We start from the raw sequence: 13,269 nt of genomic DNA, 5'->3' as shown, positions 1-13,269 counted from the left end.
AATGAGGCGCGTGTCCAAAAAAATAAAATCACATCTTCGAAAATTTCCAATTCCAACCCTGTACTGCGGCCTCGTTAATGGCCTTTCACGATTGCATCTCTCGCACGGGAAGTCATTCAACCTGTTACCATGACCAAGAAGAAGCTAAATTTCTTGCCATATCCCGATGGACTGGCGATTGTGATGGCACCTCTTCAGTTCGTATCAAAACATCGCTGCGATAGGTGGAACGGGCAAGATGACCGGGTCGATATTCAACTTTTTTCTGATTCTGGCCTTTCTGGTAGCGTTTTCGTGGTGTGCGCCATCTAGATCAAAGAAAAATAATGGCCCAGATCTGATTTATGACCAGAAACAGACTGGAGATTACAATGTGCAGCTGCACCTTAAGGATTTCCAGATCATCGCCATATTGGGGGATACCGAGGGAGCCTTAGGGGTGAGTTTTCTTTACTTTTTTTTTTAATTAAATTTACTTGCAAGAAAAGTCGCAAAACTAAAACCTGGTAAGATTTTTATAAATTCTTGAGTTTTTTATATTTCAATTACATAAGGGGAAATAGAAATTTTTGTTTTTATAATTTGTTTCAAATGATTAATTAAAATTTAATTATGATAAAATTGATTTATGAAAAAAAATTATCGCTTATAATCTGAATTCGGTTTCAGCTATTTTCCTTTTTAGTTCATCATATTTTCCATTTTATTTGGTATTTTTTTCATTTTCTTTATTTTTATCTCCGAAGAATATGCTGAAAAAGCAAAAATATAATTTAATTTCCAGGTGCCATTTTTATATTTCAAATACTTCTGATAAGAATTCGTCATGAAAATATGAAATTAATCTAAAAATGTAATATTTATAATATTACATAATATAATATTTATAATTGGCCATATACCTTTGTAAGAATATTACCCAACTGATGCATAGAATAATTTAAAAAGTATTGTTTTTTTTTTTAATTTTTATCCATTAGCCAATATGTTAGTTACAAGTTTGATATAGCTCTGATATATTTTTAGGACTACGACTACAGCTATGATTATTCGGATTTCACCGTCAAACCGTCAGCTGGGTCTCCGTCTACGACCATGAAAATCTCAACACTGCCTTCCACGACAACATCTACAACTGCAGCTAGTTCGGTGGTCAACACGCAATCAACTTCATCCCTTCCAACCAAAACATACCACCATTCGTCGACCGTTGAGATAATATCTTCGCCCACCATGAGGCCCATCGAACAAACTCCTCAAGGCGGCCAGCAACAGTCCACCTTAGATTCAGAAGACTTAACGAAAACCAACTCCACCATCGACAAATCCAGTTTCGCGAACGATATTTCGCCTGATTCTAATGACACTTCCGCTTCCTCAATCGGCGTGTCTATATCCGATTTTTTATCCTTCATATCGTCTACGATGAAACCATCTTCCACCGAAGAACCGTTGTCCATGACACCTGGTAAAATCAAAGTACAAATATTGGCGTCTCCTGGAGATTTATCTACCTCACATACCGGCTTGGTTCCTGGAGAAGGTACCGAAGAGGGGGATGTCTTGAAACGGTGCGCCGCCGGTTATTCAAGGGATAAGAAAGGCAGGTGCAAGAGGGTGAGGCGGCCTGCATATTCTCCACAACTACCGTAAGTTGCCATGTCTGTTGTCCCATTAACGAAGCTGATATTTCTTCTATATTTTGCAGGTTTGGTTTTAGCCGTTTGGCCAGCAATTTGGCCTCTAGGTTGAGGTTATCGCCGTCCCAACTTTCGCTACCGTCGTCGAACGGCACATAACAACACTAGTTTTGGATTCATTATTTATTATTGTTCATTAAATATTTATCGCGTTGGGTATTTGGACCATTCCCATCGTTATTGCTCATTTGCTCAAAATTGTTAATTTAAATGAGGAGTCGGGTGTGATTTTTAATAAAATAGAAAAATTTAATTTCCTTTTTCACTGTTTGGCCTTTACAAATATTTATGCTCTTCCTCTGTGTACATTTTTGCACGTTCTATTTGATTCCAGAATTGCTCGATAACAAACTAATCCTATCCTAATCCTAATCATCATCAATTTTGCCTCGCTTGCTGCGTCCATAGCAACGTTGCTTGTGCTTGAATTACTATTTTTTTCAAAAAACAAAGCTGCTAAGTTATAGCAAACTTCTTTACCTTTACCAGTTAAATTAAAATTAGAAGCCAAGGCGTCAATACCATATTATGCAACAAGTGTGGTAAACGACATTTGACTAACGAGTTTATTTGACATGAGCGGAGCGAGTGTTTAATAAATTAGTGAATTAAAAACTTAACTGAACGTATTGCATACTATACTTTCTCTACAACCGTCATTTTGGCAAAACAGCGCAAATGCATTCACTGACATGCCCGTCAGAATTGACAAACGTCAAAATTCAAGGCGTGGGAAATATCTCCGAAAACATCCGATTGTTCCCAAACCCGTGCGGTAAAATTCCGGAAATGTTCGAAGTGGTTCGGATCCGTGAGCAACGAAAATGACTTGGTGAAGTGATGCTTCCCGCATGCTAGATCTGTGTGTATTTAGGTATTTTGCAGACATGAGTAGAAAAAAATATTTTACATACACAAGTCAGTCAAGTTTTTTAAACCTTAGAAAATTTTATGCAAATAATTTTAAAAAACATTAGTGCTGCTTCCTATTTCATGACTATTTTGGGAAGCTTCCAATTTTTAGGGTTTAGACCTTTTTTTGTTGCTTTGTACACTTTTCGACTTTTTTTTTTCTCATGTTAAGTCTTTATCAAATCATTTACAACTTAGTTTACCGAAAATAGCTCAATTATTATTTTTTAAATTTTGAACGCAAACCTACCGCTTCAGTAGCCATTTTGTTTGTAGGATGTGGTTTTATGACATTTTCAAGCTCATTTAGTCCATTACTCATTACAGAAAAAAAATAGTTAGAAAATAAGTTGCGTAATAATATGTGCAATACTTAGGTTTTGGTGAGAGTTGTGATTTCTGCGCAGAAAACTAAATTTATGCCTTTTGAATGTTATTGCCAAATTGAAGTAACCTGACCAAATAAATAAAGCCTGCGAAAACTGAAATTTCTAAAAAATTAAAACATCCTAGAATTAATTTAAACTAAAAAGTCAAGTTAGAGTTGTCAAATTTTAGCGTCGACAAAAATATTTTAATGATTCGTACCAAAAAAGAAAGTGTTAAAAACTAATTTTCAAAAATCAAATATTCATACGAACATGCCTGGTACTTTTTAGGTGTTTGTTTACTCAAATCCTGACAATAACACTACAATGACTACAACTGACAATAATCTATCCCGTCGACAATCGCTGTAAAATTCGGCAAACTTTACTATGTATTATTTGCTTATGCGCTAATTTTAAAAATAGTTAAGTTATGTCTGATGGCGGCCCGGGTATATGAAATGAACAACGTTTGCCTTTAAGGTCCTATACTTAAATTGCCTTTGGTATAATTATTGTGTTGAAATAAATAAACTTATTATAATACCAAGATACATCGCAATTTATAGTGACTAATCCCGGCCGACGAAATAACAACAATGTTACAATATTTTAGGAAAATAAACAACTACGAAATGCTATTTCAAATTATCTGCCGAGCAACGTCTTATATACCGCAGATTAAAAATTTCGGCCTCGCACTAAAAATAGACAAGCTAGGTTCGATATCGTCGCTCTGCCCATCGCATCAATCTTTTATATAAGGTATTTCCTCGTGGCACTTTTTACTCTCCTTATTGTTTGGCGTAAAATTAGCTTGCAGCGTCTAAAAAACACGCAATCATCTTTCCCGTTATAGACAACGCTCGAACACCTTTCCTTACGGTACAATCCGGATCCATCTGCGAAATAATGGAAGATATCTTATATTGACCCCGAGCCATTATACCCGCAGCAGTCTCAATCTGATATTCGCAACGTAAACATTATTTTAACGAGATGCAGTTCCTTGGGGCGACTATTTTAGTTTTTTTCGTAACTTGGGTTCATTCGTCGCCTGTGCCTCATCACAAATACTCGAAAAACGATCACGAAAAGGTATACTATGACCAGAAGCAAGAGGGTGAACTAAACGTACGCGCCGACCTCAAGAATTTCGTTATCCTTGTAATCCCGACTGCTAAACAACAAGCTTCCGCGGAAGAACCCAGCAACCTGTTGGATTTTCTAATGAAAGCACAGCAACATAATCAAAACAAACGACATCCCAGCACCGCGCCTGTAAAACACGATACGCACGAAATTGGGAGAGAAACAATGACATTTCTGGAAGCCAAGACAGCCCCCTATCATGTGGACATTAGCAAATCAGACAGCCACTTGATGAACGACGAAATCAAAGCGACTCAGAGTCCACCAGCCACGTTGCCCAAATCCAAACGCGAGAAAGACGGTAACTCGTCGAAAAACAGAGCGAAACGATTTACGGAAGCTTTGATATTAACCGTACCCGAGGAAGATTTTGTCTTGTCGAAAACGGATGACGTGCAAAACGAATTAATAACGAATGAACAAAGTAATGATGCTGAGAACGGCAAAGGAGAAATGACGCTTCTTGGTGCATTGGAGCAATGTGGGCCCGAAATGTATAGGGATGAAGGTGGTTTGTGCAAACTAAGAAACTCTGTGTAGTGAAGTCAGTTTCTATATATTTTAATGCTATTTATTATAATTACGTTGATTATTTTATTAAAATAAATTATTTCGAGTTTTTGCAGCGTTTTGTTATTAAGAATTGTTAATATACAAGAACATTTTTTTAACTAAAATTAACTCAGGTTATCAAATGTACCTAGTAACAAATGGAGATATCAAAAATGGTATGGGCGCCAAAATATGTAGGTCGGTTTCCCTATGAACACCACTGATAGATATAAAAAGAACTATGGGGCTATGTTGTTTATCTACAACAAATTTAGAGTGATGGTTACAGATATATTAAACTTTACAACCCTGTATACCAAAAGCTAATACATACCTTCTTCAATACTAAAATTCAACATAGAACAACCTTTTCCTGAGAAAAAAAGAATTAAACAAATGCAGGAAAGAAAAATTAATCAAAATTTTAAAAAATATACAAAAAAAACAAAAGTTCATATAAACATTGGTTCGAAAATGCCAATATTAAAAAATAAGATTTGAACGAAAATACTTCTTAGGCTTTACTCTTGCAATGAAACTGGTGATGGTCATTTTCAGCATTTTCCATTCCATCAACGAGCTCCAAAAATAAATTTACATGTTTTTTATTTCTTTGTTTGGATAAGAAGACTGGACTAATTCTGAAACGATGGGACTTCCGCCACCTGTTAGAGGTACTAGATGATGCGGTTCAAATAGTCATGGTGTTGAAAGTTTCAAAATACCAAGCATAAGATTTAATGATTTTTGAAAATTGGAACTCTATATATATACCGTTTTAAATTTCAAAGCGAAAGTGACTGAAAGGGTTTAAAAATGAAACGTCGAACATTGGGTATTTTTACTCAAAAAATTCAAATTTATGCTCAACAAAAAACTGCCAACTTTTAATGAACCAAAAATTTTTGGGTTTAATTATTTTTTATTGTTTTCCATTAATTTGATTTTTTCTTTTAAATTACTATTAATAAATAATTAAACTCTTCTACTTTCTTCTATAATTTCATAATTTATAGTAATTAATGGATCATCTATTTTGTTTTCAAGTAACGGCTTGACAATTAACGAATTGTAGTAATGCATTTAGGTAAATGAAATTGTAACGAATTAGTTTAACTTCCTCTTTTTAAATTTTTTTCATCAATCAAAAAGCTTTTGTTGAAATATTTTTTAAAATATAGGTAAACACATGTTCAAAAAATTGTTAATTAAATATAAATGCAATGGAAAATCTTAGTTTTTGGTAGCTATGCTAACAGATAAAAAATAAAAATCTAATTAAAACACAATATTCTCTGGAATATATGTGTAAGACCACCAGCAATACAGGGGAACATCTTTTTCTGTCTATGTTTACGTGAGGGCGCTTATTGCTTCGAAAACAGTGATGTGGCTCTCCTAATCGACTGTCAAGAAATGTCAGAATGTGCAGCTTTAATATAATATATATTCTAATATGTATATTAAATCTGTACACTATTAATGGAACCGAGATATCCGACAAACGATTATGCGTGGACAAGTTATGTTCTGGTAAGTTTATTCCAACAAATTTTGTAAATATTTACTACCTTCTGTTGCCCTATTTTTAGTACCCATTTCCGTTGGAAAAACTACAAATAATTACGTGAGCCCTGATGCAAGGATTCTATCATTTGCCCGCAATGTGAAAGTGATAGTGTATAGCTACCCAGCTGGAAAAAATACCAGCTATTTTTATGTTGAAATTGATGGCAAGAAAGGTTATGTACCAAAGGGCCATGTAAGAGAAGTAGAGCTATTAAAAAAACCCAAGATATTAGTTGAAACGGAAGTATTCGAGGAGAAACCAAAAGTGCCTTCACATGTCAGTGAGATTCAAGTTGATCCTGTACAAGAGGCATTTGAATTTGTTGATGGTACCAAGATTCCTATTGATCCACACAATTTCGTTAAATCTGGAAATACAGGAGCTCTTCCAAGTGTTAGTAGTAGTACTGAGAGGACTGAGCCACTAGAAAATAGTAGGAAAATAGGTATATTTTATAAAATTTCCAGAAAAGAACTGACAATAATCTTAACTTGTCTATGTAAGATATCTGAAACAAGGTATAATATATACTTAGAAATTTGCTAAAAGGTTTTGTTAAATATTTTTACCAATAATGTATATAAAGTAATCTTTTGTTTTGGCAAAGGTTTCTGTTTTATATTTATTTATTAATATGTATAATAGATAATTTCTGATAATTAATTGAACACTTAGTCAAATTTGTTAACATTTTCTAACCAAAAATTGTGTACAAAATATTTACCCCAATTTTGGTTTTGTGGCATAATTGGTTGCTTGTGTTGTGTGTTTCTTGTAAAAACACAGCAAGAATTTGAAGAAGTTTACATTTACGCCACATTATCAAACAAAATATGAGAAACATATATTTTCTGAGAGTAACTGTTTTACGAAAAGTCTCTATTATTCAAAGTTTGGTTTTATTATAAATGGTACAACAAATTTTTGATTGTTTAACTTTGTCTTTTACTTTTAGTCATCGCCTTTCCTGATATTTATTATATCTTACCATCATGTGAACACTTCTATTGCTGTTGATTATGCACTTGTTTATTTATTATGTTGAAAATTTCTAAATAACTTACAATTATTAATCTTTCTTTCATGCAATCTTCTTTAACTTGCTAATAATTTTAGATCGAAAATTGGAATCAAGAAAAAATGAGGGAAATGTTGATTCTGGAATTCATGAACAGATAGAAACAGAGGAAGATTTTGATGATGATAGTGATGGAGAAGAGAATGATGACGACGATGATGATGAAGATGAACGTCCAAACACTGAAAAATACAGTGACAGTGTCAAAAGTTTGACAGATATTCAATCATTTCAACCAGCCACCGAAGATGTTTTAAAAAATAAAATAATGCCACCATCAGATGTTGAGAATAACATAAAAATAGAATCTAATGGCAAGGAAAATATAATAGATAATACCAGTGACACAAAGGAAGCTAGTTTTAAAGAAGATAGTACAGATAAGGTGGAATTAATTTTAACAACTGAAGTACCTATTTTAGAAGAGGCACTACCTCCTCTTGAGTTGGATAATGTTACACCAGACCCAAATTTGAGTGCTGGTTTGGAAGAAAAATTAAAAAGCAAAGATACTGCTGATGATTTAAATCAAGATAGTGGTGGTGTGTTGGAGGCTATAGGTGGTAAATTGATTGACATATTTAGTTCTGCCACTGAGAACAGAGTCATGGATAATAAAGAGTCTGTCAATGGAAGAACCCATGAAGCAGATGAAGAAATAATTATTAAATCAGAAGATATTATAGAAAGCAACAAAAAACTTGAAAATCAAATGAATGCTGAACACGTTTTACAGCCTGATACTTTAGGGGATGCCACAAAAATTAAAATTGAAGCAGAAAATGTCACATTAAAGGCAGATATTGATCAAGGGGAAGAAGAAAACAAAGAAGAGACCATATTGCCTCCAGATGAGTCTGAAGTAATTAAACAAACTTTACCACATAAGGAAGAAATAAGTAGTTTAAATTCCTCTTTATTGAGTAATATTGAAACCAACAAAGAAAGTACTGTTGCTGAAAATGAAAAAGTTTATTTATCTTCAATTACGACACCTCAAAGGGAAATAACTCCATCTGCATCATTAGAGATTCAACAAAACTTTCCTGAATTAGATCATACAATTCTAGAGTCTTCTAGACACAGTAAAGACGACTTTGGTGAAAAGAAAACAGACAAGAGTTTAAGTTTATCATCACGTATAGAAGCCATCCAAACTTCAAATAAAGAAGAAATTGATAACACCAAAGATGATCATCATCTAGATGTGTCTACACTTAATCAAGGAATAGATGGACATTCAACACTACCTGCAACTTCTGATGTAACTTTCCCATTTTTTGGAGTTAGTGAGGTAGAAGAAAAAACTAGCTCAGATGAAGCAGTTGTTGAGAATCTTGTGACGAATGTTGAACAAAGTGTTACACATATAGAAGAAAAAGCACATCAACTGCTAAGTAAAGAATCTGCTTTTTATAAAGAAGAGTTCTGTGATATAAGCAGTGATAATTGTCCTCCAAGTAAAAGTAATATTGAAAATCTAATAACATCTGGCAGTAGCTTCAATTTGGATATTATACTGCAAGGTTTCAGCTCTGATATGTTCCTCTACTTGTCAACCACAGCAATGTCTGTCATCTTATTTCTGTTTGGATATCTCCTGCTGGATAAATGCAAGCGTGAAGGTCCATTGATAGCACATATCAACAAACTGGAAAGGCAGTTGTTGACCACTTTAAAAGAGAACCAAATGTTACAAGAAAAAGCAAGTCTTCATATTGATCAGCAACCTCAGATTGTAGCTGAACCAGTACCTAATGAACAGACAACAGAATTAAGCATCAAACTTGCCGAGGCACTAAATCGGAACGCCAGTCTTGAGGATCAGATTCAGGCACTGGAAAAAGAATTAGATAATTCAACTGAAGTTGGTATAGAATTAAACAGGATCATCTCTGAGATGTTGAACTCGACAGATGGCAATGAAATTTTAAAAGATAACATCGAGCAGATGCAGAAGAAAATTTTGGAACAACAGGACACTATCAACTCTATGAACGAAAGTTTGAATTTAAAAGGGACAGAGATTCATGAGCTACACCTGGAATTGGATATTAGCAATAAAAAAGTGGGCGACTTGCAAGTGGAAGTTGATAAACTGGTTGAAAAGCTGTTAAAAATTGAAGAGGAAAAAGACCAGCAACAGAGTAGTTTGGAGCAGGAGATAGTCAGATTGCAGCAAAGAATTGGTGAAGCTGTTGGGAAGGAGATTGGATTCACTAGCGAGATACAGGTGACCTTATCAATAATAATTACGGACTTTTTGTTTCTAATACGATGTCATTTCAGTCATTGAATTCTCAACTAAGCGAGGCACAAAGGGCGTCTCAAATTAAAACCAAAGAGTATGACATTTTAAAGGAGAGCCTTAATGAAATTAAATCTACCAAAAATAAAGGTGAAACAATTAAGTCTTTATTAGAAGTGAGTGAAGTAAAAGCGCAGCTCCAGCAGTTCAAAGTCGAGAATTCCAAGTTTTTGGAGCAGTTGAGCTTAGAACGGGAGGCGAATATTGCTTACGCCGCGAGAATCGAGAGCCTTTCACGCGACCTAAATGAACTGAGACAAATTTATGAAAAGGCTGACAAAGAGAAGGTTGAATCATCCACAAAGCTCCAAGTGTTGGATAATTACTTCAAGGAAAAGGAAGAGCAAATGCAAAAGTATGATTTGAAGGCATACTTTTCTGAACTTTGCATTTTTTATTTATTTTTTGTTCTAGGGAAATAGCAAAATATGAGTCACTTTGGGCAGTTAAAGAAGGAGAGGCCACATCAACGACTGAACGAATTCGATTGTTGCAAGAGGAGCTTCAAAACTATAAGTAAGGTCTATTTTTTGATTTTGCATTTTGTTAGAATTATTATTTTGTAATTTTTCTGTTCTGCTAGTTCTCTTTAACTTTTTCCGTGAAAGCAAATGTTTCCGGTTTTCACTTGTGATATTATTTTCAAAAAAACGATTCTATTTTGTTTAGAGCCCAAAATGAAAGCTTAAAACAGGAAATTATCAACCAAGAAGTCGAACTTAAGAGTCAAATTTCTGTTTTGGAGAAGAAAATTCATGACAATTGGGTAACAAGTAGGCAGACTGAGAGAAAGTTGGAAGAGGCTAGGCAAGAAGCAGCTCAACTCAGGAACCGACTGACATTGAAAGAATGTAGTCTCACTGAAGGAAATAATCCAATGAGTAAGTGATTTTCAATAATGTTTCTTTAAGAACATTGGGGTAATAGTATGTAGTTTTGGTGAACTTCATTCTTAGGTTGTAACAGAATTATACTTAATGCCGCAAATAATAATTAATTTGTCCTAATTCCATTTTGTTTAATTTCAGGATTGCAGTCGCCACTCCAACAAAACGGCGAACTTCCCCTCTCTCCGCCACCTTTATTGGACGCCACCATTTCTCCTCCACCTCCATTGTTTAACGCAAGAGATTTAACAATGTCCCCACCGATCCCGGGTATGCCGCCTCCTCCCTTTTTGCCACCCCCACCTGGAGCTCCTCCTTTCATGCCACCGCCTCTGGGAGGTCTACCGCCGGGCATGCCACCGTTTATGCCTCCTCTACCACATGGCATGTTCCCAGGCGACCATCGACCTCCACCATTGGGACGGATGTCGTCACCACCTCCATTAAATTCGAGGTATTCACCCGATTCAGTCGCATATTCTGAATATGATAGGTACGACAGGAATACTCCATCACCCATATACGACTCAGAGTATGGAGTATATAATGATTACGATAATAGGTTAAGGGATGATAGGAGAGAATATAAGCGGCCACAGGCTAGGAGCAATGGAAGAAATTCTAAGGGTAAACTAGTTTATTAATATGGTTGAGAGTTTTGCATTTCATTTTTTTTTTCCATTTCATTTAGGTGTCCACAGTTCTGGTTCAGAAAACGACTCTTTGGGTAAAAAAGGGCGAAAGCCGGGCAAGAAAGTCTAGCGTTTCGCCTGTTGTTTTTATTATTAAAGTTATGTCATCGTCGTGGACTGTGATGGTGGGGACTAAGTTATATCAAGTTGCCACATGAATAGTTGCTATAGCTTCTACATACTGGTATCCTTGGTTTTTTCATTACATTGTGAAACAATATTTTCCTACTCTTTTATGGTTTCAATGATATTTTTTTATTTTTTGTGGATATTGTAAAAATTGTATAAAGTGCTGTTGTAATACATTTATTGATCATTCCCGGGAAGTTTGATTTTTGCGGCAGCATTCTTACCGGGGTGAAGAATTAACTTCCCCTGGACTGGAAGACTGGAAAGGTCAACACTGTGCATGCCCTGAAGAAAGGGTTGTGTGCCTACGGAATAAATGAGTAACCTGCATTTACACACTGGTAATTATAACCTTTCTTCTAAATTTAAACAGTGTTTCCTGATTATCTCAAAAATGTAATTTTATCATTTCCATGCTTCAATTAATTATTTTGCCAAATGAGTGCATTTTCTATTATAATGCCATATTTTTCTTCAAAAGTATGACTGTCGCTCCATCTATCTCAAAAAGTTGAACCATTAAACGAAACTATGGCAAGAAATTTTAAGATTTGTTTAAATTAACTTGTGCTTTCATGGCGTATAATAAAAGAAGTTCATATTATCAAAAATGTAGGTTCGGAAATACTTTATTTTTGAAGATTCTTTTAATTATACCAGACAGGTATTAGCACACTTTACAACAAGATAAGTACTGCAATAGGAAATTGCTTAATTACAAAAAAATACAAAAACTGAAATGCCAGTGGCTCATATATATAATTACTTTTAATGGCCACGACTACATAAGGTTAGCTTACAACAACGGGTAACTGTAGTCGAAAATTCCTAAAGGATGCCTATATAACTGAAGGGTCTGGATAGCTCCATTATCCTCTAAGTATATTATCATATCCATATACATCTGGTTAAGACGAACACTATTTCCCAAAATTATACACACTGCACCTCTATCGATTCAGTTAACAAATATACAAAACACTATTTTAAATCAAACGATACTATTTTCAATCTATTTCTACCGGACAGGAGCAACGTCCGCCATGTGCAATGTTGAGGTTTTTTTTAAATTTACTGTTTTATTCGGACCTGTAACGCAGGCAATTTGGCCAGCTTACAAATATTTGTAAATATAATTTAAAATTCCTAAAGGATGCCTTCGTAAAGAAAGGGTCTGGACTCCAGGTTTTTTAACATACTCATACCAGCGTGAATAGACGACATCCGGAAACCATCCTTAATAACCTTTTTCATTCCTAATAATATTTCAATAAATACCATTGCAAAAATTTATTTGTGGAGTTTTCATTTATTAAAACTCGTTTTTTAATAGCGCTGGGAATTGGATTTTAAGGTCTGGAATGGAAGTTTTTTAACACGCGACATAATGCAATCGTTTTTAAGTTATCTAGGCTTTATATTAGTATAAAATTTTTAAAGAAGCATATGAGAGTTTAAGGTTACTTGTGTTTGTGCAATTGCTCTCTAGAGAGATCAGTGCCCGATTCCATATCAAACTGCGCACGAATGTTAGACTATTTCAGCCTTTAATGACAGATATTCTGCACAGTAGGTGGCTTGACTGGGCCAGATACCCGGCACAAAAATGTGAATCGGATTTCATGTATTGTTTTGTAATATTATAAAATAACGTAGTTTTAGTAAATCGTGCGATAATATTCGACTTAAAAAAAATTCTTCAGATGTTAGAGGTGGTTTTGGGCAGCAAAAGTCATATATTTTATGCATTTATTTTTATTTATTCTTTAAAGTCATTATTGTATTCAAAAGGAATTCTTGGCGGCTAGTAAATTGTTTTTTTTATATCTTTATTATTTCTAAATTTCTAAAATTGATACGAATTGATTTGAATCGTTTGTCCTTCTTTGAATTATGACTATTTTTGACGGTGAAATTCTCA

General features: G+C 34.5%; 3 protein-coding genes across 4 annotated transcripts; all 3 read left to right on the top strand.

Annotated features, from left to right (window-relative positions):
• Positions 1 to 155: 155 nt before the first annotated feature.
• On the top strand, positions 156 to 1,919 carry LOC132703717 (mucin-5AC). The gene is made up of 3 exons (XM_060673146.1): positions 156 to 439; positions 1,027 to 1,649; positions 1,709 to 1,919. The coding sequence occupies exons 1-3, from the start codon at positions 239 to 241 to the stop codon at positions 1,797 to 1,799; spliced, it is 915 nt and encodes a 304-aa protein (XP_060529129.1). The 5' UTR covers positions 156 to 238; the 3' UTR covers positions 1,800 to 1,919.
• Positions 1,920 to 3,729: 1,810 nt separating this feature from the next.
• LOC132703686 (uncharacterized) lies at positions 3,730 to 4,743 on the top strand. Its single transcript, XM_060673096.1, has 2 exons — positions 3,730 to 3,745; positions 3,797 to 4,743. The coding sequence occupies exon 2, from the start codon at positions 3,980 to 3,982 to the stop codon at positions 4,670 to 4,672; it is 693 nt and encodes a 230-aa protein (XP_060529079.1). The 5' UTR covers positions 3,730 to 3,745; positions 3,797 to 3,979; the 3' UTR covers positions 4,673 to 4,743.
• Positions 4,744 to 6,068: 1,325 nt separating this feature from the next.
• Positions 6,069 to 11,537, top strand: LOC132703690 (transport and Golgi organization protein 1). 2 transcript variants are annotated; one of them, XM_060673099.1, is made up of 9 exons: positions 6,069 to 6,217; positions 6,277 to 6,699; positions 7,371 to 9,565; positions 9,622 to 9,995; positions 10,055 to 10,156; positions 10,310 to 10,521; positions 10,669 to 11,154; positions 11,219 to 11,291; positions 11,336 to 11,537. In XM_060673099.1, exons 1-8 carry the CDS (start codon positions 6,109 to 6,111, stop codon positions 11,287 to 11,289), a joined length of 3,972 nt encoding a protein of 1,323 aa, XP_060529082.1. In that variant the 5' UTR covers positions 6,069 to 6,108; the 3' UTR covers positions 11,290 to 11,291; positions 11,336 to 11,537. The 2 variants fall into 2 exon arrangements, with proteins under 2 accessions (XP_060529082.1, XP_060529081.1); XM_060673098.1 differs by having other exon boundaries at positions 11,219 to 11,537.
• The last annotated feature ends 1,732 nt before the right edge of the window (positions 11,538 to 13,269 follow it).

Source organism: Cylas formicarius, unplaced genomic scaffold (assembly GCF_029955315.1).
Source record: "Cylas formicarius isolate icCylForm1 unplaced genomic scaffold, icCylForm1.1 PGA_scaffold_6__28_contigs__length_40554024, whole genome shotgun sequence".
Taxonomy (NCBI): Eukaryota; Metazoa; Arthropoda; class Insecta; order Coleoptera; family Brentidae; genus Cylas; species Cylas formicarius.
The sequence above is the reverse complement of the archived record's forward strand: the minus strand, read 5'-3'. Positions and strand labels throughout refer to the sequence as shown.